Source organism: Plecotus auritus (genome assembly GCF_963455305.1).
Source record: "Plecotus auritus genome assembly, chromosome: 3".
Lineage (NCBI taxonomy): Eukaryota > Metazoa > Chordata > Mammalia > Chiroptera > Vespertilionidae > Plecotus > Plecotus auritus.
The window spans coordinates 190769443-190790623 of record NC_137772.1 but is presented as its reverse complement, the minus strand read 5'-3'; the positions used below and the strand labels follow the sequence as shown (position 1 = coordinate 190790623).

Below are 21181 nucleotides of genomic sequence, written 5' to 3'. Positions count from 1 at the left end.
GGTGTAAAGTAGGGGTCCATTTTTTTCCCTTTTTTTGTTATAATATTTTTAAAATATATTTTTATTTCAGAGAGGAAAAGAGAGGGAGAGAGAGAGAGAAACATCAATGATGAAAGAGAATCATCCATCAGATGCCTCCTGCACGCCCCACACTGGGGATGGAGCTTGCAACCTGGGCATGTGACCTGACTGGGAATTGAACCCTGACCTGCTGGTTTATAAGTCGATGTTCAACCAGTGAAAAATTTTTTTCTTTTTGCATGTAGATTTTCATCTGTCTCAGCACTGTTTGTTGAAAAGATGATTCTTTCCTCATTGAACTATCTTGTCACCCTTATAAAAAATGGCATAGTTTATTTTTTAACTTTTCACTTCTCTACTTTGCTAAGTTCTGTTTTTTAACCTTTTATTATATAAAATTTTTAATGTATGGAGACATAGAGTAGTATAATAAACACACATGGCACCTTTTGACAAATTTAAAATACCAAATGCTTCATGTACTAAAATACATGTGTATGTTTTTGTGTTTTGGTTTAAGTGTTTCTTTAAAATTACTACTACACTAAAATACTTCAGTGTTATCTCTATAAATGAAAAAGATTTTCTTACATAATTCCAATGTAATTAATTAGTGCAGCTAACAAAAGTTAGAGTAATTACTTAATATTATTTAAAATATCGACTCCACACTCAAATTTCCCAAATAGTCTCACCAGAATGTTTTTTAAGTAGCTTTTGTTTAAATCAGAATCCAGTCAAAGACTAATGCATTTGCTTGTCATGTTTCTTATGTCTTTTTAAATCTCCAACAGCAAAGGACCTTCCTACTACTCTTTTTACTCATTCCCCCATGGCATAGACTTGTTAAAGAGATAGGTATTTTATCCTGTAGCATTTCCTACCTCAGTTTGTCTGAATGTGTCCTAATGTCATTTATTTCATTTCTGTATCTCTTATACTTCATATAAGTGGAAGTTAGATGTAAGGAACTGATTAGAGTACAGTAAGATATTGTGATGGGGACACTTGGTAGATGTTGCCATGTATTTTATATTGTAGTACATGAGAGGGCACAATGTTTGGTTGCCTCATTCCTAATATGCTAAAACTGATCACTTGGCTAAGAGGCTGACAACCTGATCTTCCCATTGTGAAGTTACCTGTTTTTTTGCTTTTCTCTTGTACAGGTGGATATGTTCAGTAAGTTCTGATTAAGTAAAACCATTACTCTTTTTGATGTTCAGGGTCTATCCTAACTTTGGCCTGCGGTAACTCTTTTAAGTTGGTTCCTGTGTCCTTTTTTATAATCCCATTTGCATTGGAACATTTCCTTGCATTCTGACACAACAAAATGACCCCAACTCACTTCATGTATTTCTTATCCCAGACCTGATTTAGCTATTTCTCCAAGGAGCTCTGATATCTTTTAGTGGACATTAGTCTTTAGAGACCAGAATCTTGGAAAGTTTTTAGGAAATAAATGATAAATAATGGTATTTTTAGTTCTCTTTTTAAAATATCTAGAGTTTGATTTTTCTCTTTTGCATTAGATAAAATATCAAACAATGTTCCTATAGTCCCTTGTGCGGTTCTATACTTTTAATGGGTGTGTCTCTGGTATTTGTTCCCTGGGTGTGAGATTGGGTTTCAGTTTGAGATAATAGCTTCTATTATGTTAATGATGTATCTTATTTCTAGTTTACTAGCATTTTTGGAATGATCTCTTTTGAATTATTGAAGTAATGAATTAATGGATTTTCAATTACTGAACAACTTCTGAACCCTGATCAATTTATGGTATATCATTCTTTTACTCTACCACTGATTTGCTTTGTTAGTATTTTATTTAGGATCATTTGTGCTTATCTCATATGGCTTTGGAGAAACATCAACTCCCTGCTCTCATTCACCAAGGGAATGCCATATGCCATAGCAGTTGCAAGTCTCTGCTCTAGTAACTTCTAAGTTATACTTGAAACCACCATTAGTTCCCTTCGTTAAAGGAGTCTTGATATTCACAACACATCTTTTTCACATAGCACTCATGGGGCAGTTACCCGATGTACTTTTTTTTAATTAAATTTTTTATTTTAGAATAGCTTTAGACTTACAGAAAAGTTTCAGATTTACAGAAAAGTTTCAAGGATAGTACAGAGTTCCCCTATATTTCACACCAAATTTCTCCTGTTGTTAACATCTTACATTACTATGGTATATTCATTACAACTAATTAGTCAATTTTGACACATTATTCTTTAATTCCATACTTTATTTTCATTTCTTTACTTTTTTCCTAATGTTCTGTTTCTTTTCATAATCCCATCTGGGGTACCACATTACATTTAGTTTTTGTGTTGGCTGTAATGGTTTCTCAGAATTTTCTTGTTTTTAATGACATGGACAGTTGGGAAAAATACCAGTTTTCTAGAATGACTTCCATTTAGATTTGTTAATCTTTTTTCTCATAGTTAGACTGGTATGTGTTTTAGGGAAGAAAACCACAGAAAAAATTGCCATTCTCATCACATGGTAGCAAGGGTGTAGGCTCTTACCATGTCTTAGCCTAGATCACCTGGCTGCGATCGTATTTGCCAGTTTTTTTCACTGTAAAATTACTATTTCTTTCTTCCTTTCCATACTGTACTCTTTCAAAGGAAGTCACTTTTCACAGCCCACACTTAAGGAATTGGGAGTGATGTTCCACCTTCTTGAGGGAAAAATATCACATAAATTATTTGGAATTCTATATGGGAAATTTGTCTATTTTCTATTTATTTATTCATTTATTCTGTATTTTAAATCAGAGCATTCTAAGTATAGCAAAAATTTGTTAAAAATCTCTGCAACCATTTTTACATTATATGCTAACAAATAGACTGTAATTTTTTTAGTGATACAGCTGTGATTGACTTGTAATTTACCCTTTTTTTTGCTAGGTTTTGGTATCAGGGTCATGCCATCTCTGTGAAAAGAATTTATGAAACATTTCAGCCTTTTTTATTCCACAGAGTTATATAAATGTCATAGCAGTTTATTTATGCATTTAGAGAAATTGAAAATATTTTATAATCACAGAAGACAATATATATTGTATAAATTTTAGAAAGTCTAGATAAGCAAAAGGAAAAGAGAAAACTTAAAATTCTGCTCTGCTGACATCATTCCTTCTGCTGACAGGTTAATACAAAGTGCCTATGGAGTGATGATACCTGATACTTTTTTAAGAACTTCATAAACGTTACTCCTCTTAATAATAATGTAACACCAACAACAATAAATAGCTGTTGAGCTATGTATTATATGATAAAAGAATCTCTGAACTAAGAGTCAGGAAATTAAGTTTCACCTTACTTTCTGTGGGCCTTAGTCTTCAGTACTAGAATAGACATCTAAATTCCCTTCTAGTTTTAAGTTTGCTTATTTTATTGCACAAAACAATAACCTCACTGCTTTATTTGAAGTATGCCACCAGATACCACTTATATCATATCATGCTCCCTTATGTCCTCTCCTCCTGACTCATGTCTGCCCTTCTGGACTTACTTCACTGTACCCACTGACTGCGGGGGCTCAGTGTGGTATCCTTCATGGTGTCATGGAGTTCAAGGCATGATTTAAGCAACATTTGTGAAGGTAATCAAATATTATTTAGAGATACTTAAATTTTTAAATTCAGAGAAAGATGGTTCCTATTTCTTGATATTTTAAAAGTAGTTCAGAATTAAAACTAACTTAATATTGGTATAGGACTTTACTTAAAAAGTGCTTTCTTTGCCCTAGCTGGTTTGGCTCAGTGGATAGAGTGTTGGAAAAATGTGGGCTCGATCCCCAGTAGGGGGCGTGCAGGAGGCAGTTAATCAATGATTCTCTCTCATAATTGATGCGTCTATCTCTCCCTCTCCCTTCCTCTCTGAAATCAATAAAAATATATTCTTTACAAAAGTGCTTTCTTTTATTTAATCTGACTTATTCCTAACAAAAATTCTGGATCCTTTCTGTTTTATAAATGAGGAAACAGGAAAATCAAATGAATTGTTTAATGTCAGTTAGCCAATAAGTAGCAAATCTAAAAATCAAACACAATTCTTGTCTTTTGTGTAATACCAGAGTTCTTTAACTAGCTGCACTATTCTTATAAATAGAAAAACTGTTTTGCATACTTAGGCATTGCTCAATTAATATAGCTCTTTTAAATATGAGCATTTGAAGAAACATACATATGTAATAACCACAGCCTCCTATATTAAATGTCAACATTATTTTGGTTATAATGTTAATAGTACAATATTGATTCTTTAAAGTATAGCAACTTGAAAAAAGAAAGGCCTAAAGATTCTTTTGAATTTTGGACAAAAGAATAATGACAGATGCCACTCAACTTCAAAATCAGATCAGTATCCAGGTTAGACTCCAGTTTTGCAGTGCCTTTGAGTGCTAGCAGGTGGCGTGAGTGCACCACACAGCTGTGTCTGAAATGTTCATGAGTTTCTAGCATAAACTCTATATTTTTGAACATTAAAAGGTTAATGTAAACAAGTTTTAAAGCAGTTGTTACAATAATGATCAACATTGCTGCCATTTTTTGACTACTCATATGAAAAGCTATAACACTTAAATTTTGTAAATGCTACATTTTAAAATTTATTATTAAACATGATTTCATTGAAGGGAGTTTTAAAAGGGAAAAAATCTCTACATTCTCACTATCCTAATGTAAAAACAATTCATTTCTTTCTACTATCTATACATATGTGCATATATTTTCATAATTATGATCATAATGTAGATCCATTTTATGGTTTTCTTATAAATAATTTTCCGTATTTTTAATAATCAGCATAAAATTGCTTATTTTACCAATCAAGCTGATAATCTGGTTGTTGATACATATTCTTTCCAGGGGACTATGGAAGTTCACATTGTCTTCAACATATAACCATCGTATTGATATTTAATAATCAGTATTCTTTTAAGACTGCATTTGCATTTATTTGTTTTCTGTTTTCTCTAGCTCAAATAAAAATTCACAGTGCTTAAAAAAACAGTATACCCTCTCCTGTTTTCACTTATGTATTCATTCAGCAAATATGTGTTGCATGCTTTTTAAGTGGTAGGCTGTTGCCAAGAACAAGACAGACATCATTCTTACCCTCAAGAGTTTGCAGTCTAGTGGGAAAAATGGAAAAATAAATAAGCTCTTCTGCTGTGGTGTCCTGAGGGAAGTGTAGGGTTATGGAAGTTAGAAAAAAGAAATAGATGGGATTTCAAAATCTTATTTATTATTTAGCCTTTTTTCTTCTTCATACAGTTATGACTCTTTCTTATTCTTAGTGTTCTCCATGGAAAAATAATCTGTAGTTTACCCTATTTAACTATATTCTAGTGTCTAACTTATTCTCCTATGTCAAGCCTGTTCATCTCTAGTTAATACCTTCAGCCATGCCATAATTTTCTGCAAATTAACAAGTGTATTCATTTAATTTATCATTTCCCAAAATATGTTTTAAGGAAGACTAATTCCATGAACTGTCCCTTAAAAAGTAGAATCTGAGGTCAAATAAATGTGGGAATCTACCTAATAAAAGAGTAACATGCTAATTGACTGTACCTCATGACGCCCACCAGCCAATCAGGAGTGAGTATGCAAATTAACCCAACAAAGATGGTGGGTTAATTTGCATACACAGGCACTGAGGGGCAGGACGCCATGGCGACGACGACACAGGCCTTCCGCACCACCCCAGCCACTCCAGGCCTCTGGGCAGCGTGGGAAGGTGGAAAGGCGGCTCCAGGCCAGAGCAGGAAGGCGGTGCCGGCAGCCAGGGGAAAGAAGGCCCATTCTTGCACGAATCTTCATGCATCGGGCCTCTAGTCATTACGTAATCTTGAAATTTCAGAATGTTTATTAGCATATTACCTCCTCTAAGAAATCCTGCTCTAGGGAATCCAATCTAACTCAAAATTTCCTGAATGTATTCAATAGACAGTCTTTTTAAAGAAATAATTCTTAGATGCCTGTGGGGCTAGTATTGTTATTTTGAGAAATAATGAGCTATTTCATTTCAAATGCTTTGATCCTTTGCTCCCTTCATGAGAGATCTGTAGCTTTTAAAATAAATGCCCCTAAACTAGTTGGAATGATAGGGGGTCTCATAATTGTATGATAGAAATTCCTTATGTTTTATCAATTTATTCCTTATATTCCAACTTTACTAATACTAATTCAGTTTAATTCTATTAGTTAATGCTACTCATAAGCAGCCTAATTTTATTTATTTAAGAGACATGCCATTGATTCTTTCAGGAAAGGTACTAATGCCCAGAACTTTCAAAGATCACCAGACAGTTTGCTCCCCCCTTTTCTTCCATGAGTAAGATCAGGCTTCATAATGCATGCTGTTGCTAACTCTGTATAGAAAGGAGTTTGAAAAGGATTCCTTTTGCTCATTTTAATGTTAATTTAAATAATGTTAATACTGCTTTTTCATTAAACTAAGTATATGAAATAACCTTTTTCAAATAAATTTCTTCTTGTATTTTTAAGGTTAAACTTTCCAGTTTGAATTTAGATGATCATGCAAAGAAGAAACTTATCAAACTTGTAGAAGAGCGATACTGCAAGACCACAGATGTGCTTACCATCAAAACAGATAGGTAAAAGAAAGAAAAGTTCAGCCCATCGGCCATGTGTTGCTTTATTGTTCTCCCATACTCTAGCAGTCCTTTTTAAAGAAATTACATTGAAAATAAGGATAGTCTTTTATATCAATTTATATTAGCTTTGTTAGGTCAAGAGAAGTTGTCTAGTCTATATTTTTAATGTCCTCACACTAGCCTACTATTACTGTGGTATCTTTATATACATGGAGAGACTTGCCTGATGAGTTAAATTATTTGTTGTTGTGATTTTTAACCTTGATTTTAATACATCCATGTATATAAAACTCAGAGAAGAGGTTAGAAGAAAACAAAAGTATAATTTGCTAGCAGTTAATGCTTAAACAGGTTTTTACAAAGTCAAAGTATATAAAAATCTCATAGTTCACAATTAAAATTATTAAATTAACTGGAAATTTAATTTATCAAGGTACTTGTGTAAATAAGCAGAATTTTAGTGCTAGCATAGAATTCATAACAAGTAGCATTAAATTTATCTTATATAAATGTATAAATTAAGTCACTTGAGGTAAAGAAAGATTATTGTTACAATTTTACTAAATGGTTACTTTAATTCTAGAATTATGCTTTGGTTGTTTATAAATTATGTCAAAATATAAAAGACCTGCTTTTAGAGAAAGCAATTGGGCAGCTATCTTCTCCCCCTTCCTGTCAGTTTCAGAGCATTTGGAAGTGTCATTATCGCTTAGGTCTTATATCCTGCTTGGGGGTGGGAAGTAGCCTGACACACATATGAGAGGGCAGCAGTGTGGAGGTGGAAGTAGTGAATTACATAGATTATTCTTATTCTAAGAACAATTTTTATAAAGCAGGTAAGGAATATCTGAATGTAAGTTATTCTTTTATATTTAGTATTTATATATTTTGCAAATAATTCTGTGTACTGAATTTTAAGAATTTTCACTTCCTCCCTCTCTCTCTTTTGAAGGTGCCCTTTAAAGAGGCAGAATTATGATTATGCAATGTATCTGCTAACAGTTTTATACCATGAGTCTTGGGTAAGTGATTGTGTGAATGTTTAATCATTTTGTCTGTAAATTAGGTGATGTTTTGACCTTTCAAAACAGTCTGTGTGGCAAGTACTCAGTTGTGTGGGGTTTTTTTTTTTAATATATATTTTTATTGAGTTCAGAGAGAAAGGAAGAGGGAGAAGATAGAAACATCATTGATAAGAGAAAATCATTGATTGGCTGCCTCCTGCATGCCTCCTACTGGAGATTGAGCCTGCAATCCGGGCATGTACCCGGGACCCTTCCGCAGGCATGAAGGAAGCTTTTTAAAACTACAGATGTTTGGCCCCTATAAAATCAAAATCTCTAGCAGTGAGGCTCGGCCTCGTTTCATTTTAGACTCCACAGGTGATTCTGATGCTGAGCTCTGATTGTGAATAAGTTCCTTAGTTTTTGAGTGTTGCTGATAAAGAAACTGATTAGAAGGTTGGTATATCTCTTTTAAGATGATTTTTTTAAACATGTATCTAGTATTAGAGCTGAGGGTGCGGATGGAAATACGAATGAGAGGTCTAGAAAATGGAGACAGACATATGACAGAAAATATATTTTTGACTTGATGTGGTAGGCTATGGCAACTGTTCTAGATTCCTGAATGGGAAAATGATGCAGTGAGGGCGATGCTGCCCATGTCTCTTTGCCTTCAGGCAAGATTTCCTTTTACTTCTCATGTTCAAGAGCCTACCACGTACTCGAAGACTTTTAGGAAAGTTTATGTTCTTTCTCACCCCGGGGCTGAAGTCATGAACTTGAGCATTATTATACTCTTTTCTTCCCTTATCTTCTCCCCTGATGTGTGGTCACTAGGTCTTCTCAGTGTTAGCTTTTAAATATCTGTTAAACTATTTTCTCCTCTTCATCCCTACTGCTACTACCCAGGTATGGATCTTCATCTTTTACCCAAAAAACTGCAATAGCCTTATTGATTTTCCTGTCTCATCCATCTTCCATGTTGCTGTTAAAGTAATTGTTCTAAAAAACAAGTCTGTTGTGTCATATTTCTTTATAACGTCCTTCAGCGATTCCCCTTTACCTAGGATTAAATGTTCACAGTCATTGCTACCTCATTATCAGCTACTCAGGAAATGTGGGTTATATATCTTATACCTCAGCCATAATGAGCATAATGTGTTCTTTCATAACTTTGCATATGCTGTTCTCTTTGCTTATAATCTTTTATTTTTTTCAAAATATCAGCCTTACAAATTCATATGAATTCTTTAATACATCTCAGATGTTACCTCTCATATGTTTCCTGTCCATCCTTTTCCACTCCTCCCTCCTTCAGTTACTTTTATGGTAATTGTCTGTGTGGATGTCTGCCTAACTCCATCAGACTCTGACATCACTGAGGACAAGGACTGTACATTTTATTCATCTTTCTATTTCTAGCATCTAGTACTATCCGGCATATCAACAATCAGTAAAATTTTAAAAAACTGATTTGGATTGAATTGAACTTCTTGACATATTAAATAAAAATTTAGCTGTGGTAACTGAAAGAATTGGCAATAACTTTTTATTCATTATGCATATTTATCTATTTTTTATTATTTCCAAATAATTTAGGGAATTTTTAATGGTCAAACTGTTTTTCCTCATATAGCACAATGTCTTTCTTGTAATCATGAGAAGTGGAATATTACTGTGATTCATGTCCTAGGCAAAGGGAATTGTAAATACGATGTTAGAAGGTGACAAATGTGTGTTTTTAGTGGAACAGATATTTCTTTGCTTTCTGTTAGAATACACTGACCAGGGCATGAATTAGCTATTATTATATGTTGTTCTTTGTATTGAATTTATGCTTGCAAGGGAAAGAAAGAAATAGGTTCAAATTAAATTATTCTTTTGTTCTTTTTATATTCTTTTACCATGTCTCTGTGTTCCCTGGAACATGTTGTTCTTCCACTAACAAGCAGTGTGATTTGGGGCACATTGTTTAGTTGCCCTGGGCTTCAGTTTCCTGCTCTGTAAAACAGATGGGATAACAGTATTACCTCATAGGATTGCTGGGAAAGTTCAAGGAGTTAATATATGAAAGGTGCTTAGAATAGCAAGTACTCTAATAGTTCTTCAGATTCATCCCATGCCACTTTCCTTCTCGGGCCTGAATTCAGTTCCCTGAATGTACTGAGCTCTTCCGTCCTCTAGGCCTTTATCGGCTTTTTCCTCCACTGGGATCACAATCTTCATCTAACTGGCCTCTACTCAACTCCAAGTCTCCTCCTAGACTGGCAGTTCCAGGCCAGCGCAGTGCCTGGCGCAGTAGTTGTACAATCAATATTTACTGAGTGAATTAAAGTGAAAGAATCGAGCCGGCTGTGGAAAAGAGAACAGGATCTGTGGAATGCAAGGTGCTCCTCTAGGGTGACTGTAGTCAGAGCAGGTTCTCTCACCGTAGGAGGGAAGAAAAGAGAGACTATACACTATATGTGTATGTATGTATGTGTATCCACCCTTACAAATTAAATGGCGAAGTTATAAATATTCAGTGGTTGAGTATTAAAATAGGTATCAAATTCTTTGCCTGAATGATCAGCTGGAGCTTACAGTGGTATTTTTATTGTCTCCCAGTATTTGACTATGCTATTGTTTATGCTTTAAAATTAATACACTTAAAAAAAAGAAACTCTTAAACAACTGCCCCCTTTGAATCCTGAGCGTTATTTTAGAAGCTAAAATTTTGACTGAATTATAAGTTATACATCATAAATAAAATTTAATCATAGCAGTATTTTTACAATGGATTTAGAAGGACATGCACGATGTGTCACCAGTACTGATTGGTTATCTTGAGATGGTAGAATTAGTTATTTCTTTCTGTTACTTTTCAGTAATTTCCATCTTTTCTGTGGAAGCTGTATATGGAACTGCAGTCTGCTGATACTATATCTGAAATCAGTTCTGGATAATTATCCCTTTAGCATTAACCCTTGTTTTTAGAGGCCCTTACTGTAACAATGAATTTTTGCTTAAAGACATTGACGTTAAAGAAAAATATGTGTGTGTTTTTTTTTAAAGGAAACTTCCAGAAGGGCCATTTAAAGTCACATAAACGTAAAAATCTTATTTCAAAATTATTATTAAGTGTGACATTTTGGAGATACCACTTATTTAGAACTAAAACTGAGCCATTTTAACTTTAATATTTTTAACTGAATGTGTCATGTTTCTAGAAATGTCTGCGATATCTCTCTCTCTTTTTTTTGTTAATCCTCACCCAAGGATATTTTTTTCCCATTGATTTTATTTTATTTTTTTCACTTGGTTGAATTTTGTATTTTAACAGTATCCAGTGAAATTATCCTTTAAAAGTAAAAGGAGAGCCCTAGCCAGTTTGTCTCAGTGGATAGAGCGTCGGCCCTCTAACTGAAGGGTCCCAGGTTGGATTCTGGTCAAGGGTATATACTTCAGTTGCAGGCCCAAGCCCTGTGCGATGTGTCTCTCTCACATCTCTGTTTCTCTCTCGGTTTTTCCATTGAGTGGACGGAAAGGAAGGTGGGGAGAGGGTAGAGAGAAAGAAACATCAATGTGAGGGAGACACATCGATTAGTTGCCTCCCACACTCACCCTGACCAGGATCGGGAATCAAACCTACAATGAAGGTAAGTGCGCTTATCCAGGAATCAAATCTGAGACCTTTCCATGTAGAAGCTGGTGCTCTAACCATTGTGCCATGTTGGTCAGGGCTGTCTGCTATGTTTTAGTCTAAATCAGTTACATCTCATTGTTTCCCACGTTTTGTCCTTTTCCTCTTTTTCCCAGTCTGTACCTTCTGCCAGGTGATGCACTCTATCTTGTATATGCTGCCAAGTCCAAACTCTTATCATCAGGCCTCTCTCCTGAGCACCGTGTTAGTTGAGAACCCCTGTTGCGAGCCATGGAAACTCACTCAAGCTGGCTTAAGCAGAAAAGATACAATTGCAAGGATCCCACAAAATCTCAGGAATGGGCCTGAACAGAAAGAAGACTATGCGAGGGCTGTTTTTATTCTGTGGGCTCTATTGCTCTACAGGCAGCTGCCTCATTTTATTTTTATTTTTATTTTTTTTGTCTGAAGACTGATTTCCTCTCCTCCTCCAGTCTATATGTCAGAAAGAGTGACCTTCACTATTTCAGAATCTTATAGGACTAGTCATCCCGGGGAGGGGGAAGGTCGAGGTGAGGAAAAGGGGAGCAAAGGAATAAAACTAAAAACAAAACTAAGCTAAATTTAATTCTCTCTTTGGATTCAAACTCCAAGGGAGGGGCTCTGCTTCAGTCAGTCATTGTCCAGTAACTGTGGCCACGTGGGCAAGATGATACCAGGGCAACAGCTGTTGGGCAAATAATCTGCATGTAGGAAGTGCTAATTGATAGAGTGAATGAATTGAATGAATGTACTGACCTAGGTTAGGTTCTTGTGAGTCAAAATACCACAATAATGTTTTTGTGGTTATGATTTTTTAAATAGTCCCTTTTTTAAAAAGAAAAGTACTACTATATTATGGATAAAATGACAAAGTCTGAAACTTCCTTCAAAATAATTCAGTGAAAGCATGATAAGGAAACAGTGCTTTTTATGCTTTTATAGAGAGAAGCATCTAAAACAAGACTGGCTATGAGTTGATTGTTGAAACTGGATGATAGGTGCATGAGGTTCACAGTGCTGTTGTCTTTACTTTTGTATTTGTTTGAAATTTCCTATAATAGAGTTTTTAATCACAAAAACAGAATTGTATTCAGTAGAGTTAAAGAGCCTCATAAATTATTAGCTTATAAATTAAATTAATTTTGTTCCAGTGTCAGCATTATCACATTTGAATAATGAGGTTTTTGTTTTAGCCAGCTCTGTTCTTTATTTTATCTGAAGGGTAATTTCAGCAGATGCCCAATATGAACAAGCCAAAAAATGTACCTTTTACCTAAAATGTTTGGGTATGAATTAGTTTTTAGCTAGGGTGCCTAGAGACATTGAGCTTCTCCTAGTACTGCCGATTATATAGTAGGTTCTTAGTAAATGTTTTTTTGAAAGAGTGTCCCTTAGCAGTCACAAACCAAAAGGGAGCTTTGTCTATTGAGCTGTTTTCTTAAAATTTATTTAAGAAATCTTGTTTGTTTGTTTTTTGCTATACACTTTTCCATCATTTGAATTTTGCTGATTCTATCGCCGTAGTATAATTTTTGAGATAAATGAAGGAGGAGGGTACTTGTGATTGCTCCAGGCTCACCTAGCCACCTGAGGTCTAAGGAAATCAATATTATGGCACATCACATCTCTAACACACCTTGGCAAACCAATGTAGAATCATATATACCACATGTCAGGAGAAGATAAATAAAATGTTGGAAATTATTATTACTTTGGTTACCCCCTGTTTAAGCATCTGTTTCAAAGCAGTTAAGAGAGTCTTGATAAATCTAAGTGAAACATTTTTTAAACCATTAAGTAGTCTTTTTTAACTTATTTAATCTATTAATCTCCTATTGCCAACTTATTAATTACTTGATTAAAAATAAAAATCTCTGAACGACTTGTCTTCTAGCAGTCAAGAATGAGATAGAGTAACTATTTTACTTAATGCTTTGTAAAGTGTATCTGTTGACTTCTTAAATTAAATACGCGTCACTTGTAAATTACAATTATGAAGAAACCATGACATTGTCTTGAAATGTTTAAAGCATTTCTAAGGGTAAATAAGACCATTTAGAGCATTTTTAAAAGTGGTTGACATTTACTTCTTCCTCAAATACTAAAGTTAAATTTAGGCGGGGTAGGATAATTTTTTCAGGGTTTTTTGTTTGTTTGTTTTTTATGCACAAAATCAAAATTTGCTGTTAGAAATTATTTGCCACAGTTTTGTGTGGGCAGGGCACACCAAGAACAATTTTACATTATTTCCATTCCCCTCAGGCAAGCCTAAAGCCTCATTACCAGATAAGAGTTGGTTCTCAACCAGATATTTGTGTAACATAAGTTGAGACATCATCCTCAGCCATAGATTCAGTGCAGAGAGGTGGGCAGACAGTATAGGGAGCTATGAGTACAGATACCCTATATTGGCTAAGGAATTTGGTGATCAGAGGAGACATTCTCCATCCTATTGGTTTCTCTTAGAGGAAAGAGGGTACTCAGTTTGAAGTATGAATGGAGGATTTCTTCTTGGGGGTTTCTGTGGTCGGGAGCCTCTCTCCTGGGGTTCAGTGTGGTTTGCTGGGTCATTGGCCTCCCCAGTGGCCTGTTTGCACTTGGTAGGGCTCCTCTTTTACTCTCTGAGGGACAGACCTCCAGTGCATTTCTCTCTTTCTATGGGGGTGGGATGGGCAGAAGGCATGGTGAAACTGTTTACCTCATTCTTGCTGCTCATGTAGCTCTGAGGAGCCTTGGAGAACTGTCTGCTCAGGTGGGGGTCTCTTTTAAGAGGCGTTTTCAGAAATAAACCTACTTCTCTTGTAATACTTTAAAATGTTATAACTTTGGGGGTTAACACCTTAAAGTTGTAAGAATAGTAGATGATTTTATAAGAGCCTATAACACAGAATCTTACCTGTTAATTTGGAAAGAATGAGGTTGGTATTCAGCACTTCTTTGAAGCAGAGCATATTACTTATTAGCTGCATTGCTTGCTTTTTCACAGAATGTTACATCTTCATTTAAATCATAAGGCTGAATTGTATTACCATGAAACCTACCAGTGTTCCCTCAATAGCATGGTAGTAATTTTTGTAAGGAAAGAAAAACAAGTGGTAACAAAAATTATTTCCATTGTAGGAACAGAAAAGAAAGATAACACTAAAACAAAATTCCAGAATATATGAAGTCATTATGACTGAAAATCGTGTATTACACACGTACTTCATATTTTTAATTTTATTATAATAATTGGTCTTTCCTGTCATCCCCACAGGCATGTTACAAAGATAAATACAGTCTCCACTCATTATTTTTAACCACAGAAATGTAAACTGTTGATGTGTTAGTGTTTAGGGACTAGAAAGCTGCAAAAAAAAAGGTGGGGGGGAGTTTACTGTATCTTTTGGAAAACAGTATTGTGTTATAAGTGGAATTAGAACTAGTGAGTGGAAACGGAGAGTCCACATAGCAGTGTGCAGTCCTGAAGCTGTTGGTGCAGGTGGAGAGAGATGCTGGATAAAGGGGGAAATCAAAGTGTACATGCAGAGTATTCACATTCTGCCAACTTCTATTCCCCTAAAAACCCCAATCTTTTCTTTGGATAATATTTCTCAGAATTCAGAACTCATTCTTTCCTTTCAGAAAACTGAGGACTGGGAGAAAAATAAGACCGAAGCAGACATGGAAGAGTATATATGGACAAATAGCTCCTCAGAAAAAAATATCCTGGAAACACTTCTCCAAATTAAAGCCGCAGAGAAAAACCTGGAAGTAACTAAAGAAGAGCTCCTTGGCACTAAAGAGATTGAAGATTACAAAAAGTGCGTTGTTAGTCTTAAGAACGAAGGGGACAGTGAAAATACTCTTTCTCAGTACAAAGATTCAGTGAAGAGACTATTAAATTTGACATGAATTATGTAGAAAAATATGCTTGGTTTATTTTATGATCTATATGTAATTATCTAATTTGATATAAAGTTGAAAATGTTAAAAAATATTGTTTTAAAAAATATATTGTTTTACTTCTGAGTTAAAATTATTTCTTTCATACTAATGCACAAAGGCAATGAATATTCACAAATTTCCTTATTATACTCTGGGGCAATTAGACTCATTAGATCTCTGATTTCTTCTGGTTCTAACGTGTTTTGATTTTACTTCTATCATAACAACTTTAGAATTTAAATACATATAATAGATTTATTTTGTCACCTGCTACATTGTTTCCCTACACAGTAGCACTTATTGGATGCTTCTGAATTGTAATTGTGTTTATTTCAGAAGTAAGGTCCAGAACCGGGCCCCACTGCAGCTCAGTGTTTTGTTTACATAACTGCTGTCCACCCAATGCATTTTTGCAGATGTCAGTTCTGATTAGAAGCAGGTCCTTGGGAGTATTTTCTAACCTAAAAAGTTGGTTCCATCCCTCTATTTTGGGGTCACTTTATATTGATTAATTTCTGTTTAGCATCTTACTTTCTATTTCCTGGGCCTCATTTCTCCAAACCCAACCTGAAAATGGAGATTAACTGGTATTCATTGCTTGATTGCCCAGTGAGAGCTTCCACAGCTCAGGAAAGAGATGAGGCATAAGGAGTGTAAATGGAGTAAATGACAGAGCAAGCACTGCCCTAAGAAGCATTCTATTCCATTCCTGTCAACTCAGGATTTTTAAGTATATCTGGAGGTCATTTCTTAGCACTTCCAAAGTTGTCCACAAGTGATTAATTTAAAATCAAAATAAAGGCATTATTGAGTTTCTTTACCTAAGACTTGTTTTAGAGGACATAAATGAAAGCCAAAAGGAATTTTAAAACAGTTGCCCAAAAGATGTGTATAAAATGAAGGTATGATTTGGTATTAGTAAGCCCAAGAGTTGGTAGGTTAGAAAGGACAACAATATGGCTTTGAGTACGAAAAGGAGAGAGGTATGTTGTATTTCATTGGATGAAAATACTGAATGAAAAGCAAAGTAGATAAAACTGAATTTTTAGATCAGGTTTGAAGCATACATGAGTGTATTGAAATGTTATATTTTTAGAGACTCAGAGTTAGGAAAACTCAGCTTCAGAAACAGGATTGAAGAAGGAACATTTGGAAGGAACATGTGAAGAGGTGGTGGATTAGGATCATCAGTCCTGTAGTAATAGTAAAGTGCAGATGTCAGCAGGGGCAGTAATCTTACCTAATAATAGACAAACATGTAAATTGACTGTACCTCTGCTACGCCCATAGCCAATCAGAGTGAGTATGCAAATTAACCCAACAAAGATGGAGGTTAATTTGCATACATACCTGGGACCAGGGAACATCCTCAGCACTCAGGTCACTCCGAGCCAGCCATTGGAGGGACGGGTTGGGGGGGAGGGGCGGGCCGTGCCTGTGATGGGAGGGAAGGGGAAAAAATCAATGGAAACATATCCTCAGGTGAAGATTAAAAAAAAAAAAGGAAGAAATGTCATATCCTATGAAAGACACATCTTGAAAATGCCTAAAAAAAGTTGTCATTTTTTCATGGTGAAGTGACTGGAGTCCATGTTGATAAAAATACCTTGGTGACTGGCAGTGGCTGCAGCAGCGAGGTAATGGGGCTGGCGCCTTCCCCTGATCAGCCTGGTCGCCCCCCATTCGGAGCAGGCTTAAGCCATCAGTAGGACATCTCCTGAGGGCTCCCAGTATGTGAGAAGGGGCAGGCTGGGCTGAGGGACCTCTCCACAGTGCACAAATTTCATGTACCGGGTCCCTAGTGATCTATAATAATAAAAAGCGTAATATGCTAATTAGATCGGACATCCTTCAAGCCGCTGCGAGGGAAGCCCGGGTCCCGGGTGCCAGAGGGAAGCCGGTGCCGGCAGCCGGGGGAAGGAAGGCCTACTCTTGCACGAAATTTCGTGCATTGGGCTTCTAGTGTGTAATAAAGAGTTTGACCTTTCCCGAAGATCTGGCCTCTCCCTGTAGCTTCTGGGAGGTAATCTATGCCATACCTCATAGAAGCGTCTTTGTTTAACACCGAGCTGCTCACAATGAATTTTAGGGTGGGGCTGGCCACACCTGATAGTCTTAGGCATGTCAGAAAAACCAACCATGTTATTTTGGGTGGGGGCTTTGAGTCATCTGGTAAATCAGTGCACCTGGCAACTGAGATCAACCACAGGTAATCAGCCAATCATACCTATGTAATGGAGTCTCAATAAAAACTTTAAACAGGAGGCTCGGGCAAGCTTTCCTGGTTGGCAATACTCTGGGCATGTCAGACACTGGAACGGGAGAGGGATCCTTCCTGCCTCCAGGGGTAGAGGACACCAGAAGCTGTGAGTTTTTTTTGGTTTGTTTTTGTTTTTAAATTCTTTATTGTATAAAGTATTACATGAGTCTCCTTTTTCCCCCCACTGACCTCTCCCCTGCCACCTCCCCCAAGCACAAGCCCTCCCCCGCTACTGTCTGTGTCCATTGGTTTTGCTCATATGCATGCATACAAGTCCTTTGGTTGATCTCTTACCCCCGACCCCCTGCCTTCCCTCATAGATTGTACAGTCTGTTCGATGCTTCTGTGCCTCTGGTTTTATTCTTGTTCATCAGTTTATGTTGTCCATTATATTCCACAAATGAGTGAGATCATGTGATATTTATCTTTCTCTGGCTTATTTCGCTTAGCATAATGCTCTCTAGTTCTATCCATGCTGTTGCAAATGGTAAGAATTCCTTCTTTTTTACAGCAGCGTAGAATTCCATTGTGTATATGTACCACAGTTTTCTAATCCACTCATCTGCTGAGATCACTTAGGTGTTTCCAAATCTTAGCTATTGTAAATTGTGCTGCTATGAAAGTAGGGATGCATATATCCTTTCTGATTGGTGTTTCTGTTTTCTTGGGATACATTCCTAGAAGTGGGTCAAATGAAAGTTCCATTTTTAATTTTTTGAGGAAACACTATACTGTTCTCCACAGTGGCTGCACCAGTCTGCATTCCCACCAGCAGTGAAGGAGGGTTCCTTTTTCTCCGCATCCTCTCCAGCACTTGTCGTTCGTTGATTTGTTGATGATAGCCATCCTGACAGATGTGAGATGGTACCTTGTTGTTTTGATTTGCATCTCTTGGATGATTAGTGACTTAGAGCATGTTTTCATATGTCTCGGCCTTCTGTATGTCCTCTTTTGAAAAGTGTCTATTTAGGTCCTTTGCCCATTTTTTGATTGGATTGTTTATCTTCCTTTTGTTGTATGAGTTCCCTGTGAGTTTTGGAGATTAAACCCTTATCAGAGATAACCTTGGCAAATATGTTGTTTTGTTGATGGTTTCTTTTGCTGTGCAGAAGCTTTTTATTTTGATGTAGCCTCATTTGTTTATTTTCTCCTTATTTTCCATTGCCCTAGGAGCTGTATCAGTAAAGATATTGCTATGACATGTGTCTGCTATTTTGCTGCCTATGGAGTCTTTTAACATTTTTATCGTTTCCCATCTTACTTTAAGTCCTTTATCCATTTTGAATTGATTTTTGTGTATGGTGTAAGCTGGTGTTCTAGTTTCATTTTTCTGCAAGTATCTGTCCAATTTTCCCAACACCATTTAGTGAAGAGACTGTCTTGACTCCATTGTATGTTCTTGCCTCTTTTGTCAAATATTAATTGAGCATAATGACTTTGGTTGATCTCTGGGGAAGCTGTGAGTTTTGAACCTTCCTGGATTTCATCCTATGAGCTCCTCCCTTGGCTGATTTTAATCTGTATACTTTCCCTGTAATAAACCACAACTGTGAATATGACAGCTCTTATTGAGTTCTGTGAATTCTAGTAAGTAATTGAACCTGAGGGTGGTTTGGAAACCCCTTCCCTATCTAGAATTTAGAGTTGGTCTCAGAAGTGAGGGTGGTCTTGTACAGGACTGTGACCTTTAACCTTTGCAGTTTGGCTAAGTGACCTGAATACTCTCGGACTGAGGCTTGACCCTAAGATGGCAAACTCTTAGAGTTGTAAAATTAATACAAAACTGCCTCCAAAGGTAACAGCTGCCGTCATTGTAATTTTAGCCATAATTAAACAGCACTGTTTGTCAATTAGATCCTTGTCTTTTAAACTATTAAGTGACCCAATATATACAGTGAACATTACCATATTCATCCTTATAATGAGGAAGGATTCTAGGGGACACTGCTAGTGTTGATCTGCAATCATTTTTGACCTCAAACTTCTTTTTTTTTTTTAATATATTTTTATTGATTTCAGAGAGAAAGGGAGAGGGACAGTGAGATAGAAACATGAATGATGAGAGAGTCATTGATCAGCTGCCTCCTGCATGCCCCCTACTGGGGATCGAGCCCACAACCCAGGCATGTGCCCTTGACCGGAATCGATCCTGGGACCCTTCAGTCTGTAGGCCGACACTCTATCCACTGAGCCAAACCAGCTAGGGCCTGACTTCAAACTCTTAAAGTTACACAGAAGTTGCTTAAACATGTAGGCAAAATAAATAAAACCTGTCTTCTTAATGATAGGGTGCTTTCTTTCTTGGCATATATTCTTTCCAATATTGGTTAGTATTTCATAATAATGGACAATTACAGACTTAAATCCACAACAAAACTGACTACCTACAATGTTGGAGAGATTTCAGTATTGTGGTGATGGGTGTAACAACCTTCACCTTAGTTGTTGACTGGGCCCTGACATCTTTGTTTCTTAATGGTTTAAGTTCTATTCAGGAGCACTCTTTGGTCTCTTTGACTTCCATTAGGACATGGCTTCCAGGCCTGGCTGTGTTTGATGCTTCTTGGCTGCCTCTGGCCTGGTTGCTTCTCCAGTCTAAGTTTTTCCATCTATCTGATGGTCAAAGGTAGGGGCTGAAGAAGAGGAGTATGAGATTGTTTTCTTACAAAGGTAAATATATTTTCCCCAAATTGTGGTTATTTCCCTAAAACTATCCATTTTTAAGGAATGAATAAAATTCTGAGAAACTCCAAGGAAGAAAAAAACTATTTTCTAGCAGTCCTACTTTGTTGGGAAGCTTAAATAATTTGTATACATTTGAAAGAAAAGCAATCTTCAAAGAATGTATGTAGAAATAATTTTTAAAGACAGCTTTCTGAATTATTTATTTAAATATAAATTTAGGATAATTTAAATCTTAATAATCCCCTAAATAGCAGGGCCTTTTTTCCCCAATGTATTAAGAAGGAAATTGAACAAATTTATGATCCTATATAATAAAGAGCTAATATGCTAATTAGGCCGAACAGCAGAACAACCATCTGGACGACCTCTGGACAACGCCAGAGCTGCGAGGGCCGAGACCCTTGCACGAATTTTATGCATCGGGCCTCTAGTATTATTATAAATAGCGAGTTAAGGCAAACTGATTAAATTTTTTAATTCAGACTTATTTATGATATTATGAGGGAACAGTATTATTTTATTAATCTTACTAGGGGCCCAGTGCACTAATTCGTGCACCTTGAAAGGAACTGTGGGCCACGAGGCTGCAGTGGGCACAGGGGCGGGTTTCAGCCCATCCTCTACACCCCCACCCGGCCCCTCCTGCCGCGGCCCTGGTCCCCTGTCTGCTGGCAGCCCTGCTCCCGCCCGCGCTGCTCCCAGTTCCCACTCGCACATGCTGATGGTGCAGAGCGATTAAGGCCGGCACCAGCAGCATGTGCAAGTGGGGCCGGCACCGTCAGTGGTTTTGAGCAGTGGCTGCTGCCCCGATCGCCCCTCAGGAGCATGGGGAGGTGGAGAAGCTCCTGGGGCGATCGGGCCAGCAGCTGCCGCTCGCACCCGCTGACAGTGCTGAGTGATCAAGACTGGTGCTGGGTGCCAGCAGCGGGTATGAGCGGGGCCAGCACCGGCAACAGGTGCGAGTGCCAGGCGGGACCGCAGCTC

At 36.8% G+C, this 21181-nt stretch overlaps 1 protein-coding gene across 1 annotated transcript in view; it reads left to right on the top strand.

Moving 5' to 3' along the window:
* Positions 1 to 15336, top strand: part of MRPS35 (mitochondrial ribosomal protein S35) — a 32042-nt gene extending 16706 nt beyond the window's left edge. The window contains exons 6-8 of the mRNA XM_080658975.1: positions 6548 to 6657; positions 7610 to 7679; positions 14950 to 15336. Of these exons, the coding sequence (XP_080515101.1) occupies positions 6548 to 6657; positions 7610 to 7679; positions 14950 to 15219 (450 nt within the window). The 3' untranslated portion in view covers positions 15220 to 15336. The remainder of the gene's footprint in view (positions 1 to 6547; positions 6658 to 7609; positions 7680 to 14949) is intronic.
* The last annotated feature ends 5845 nt before the right edge of the window (positions 15337 to 21181 follow it).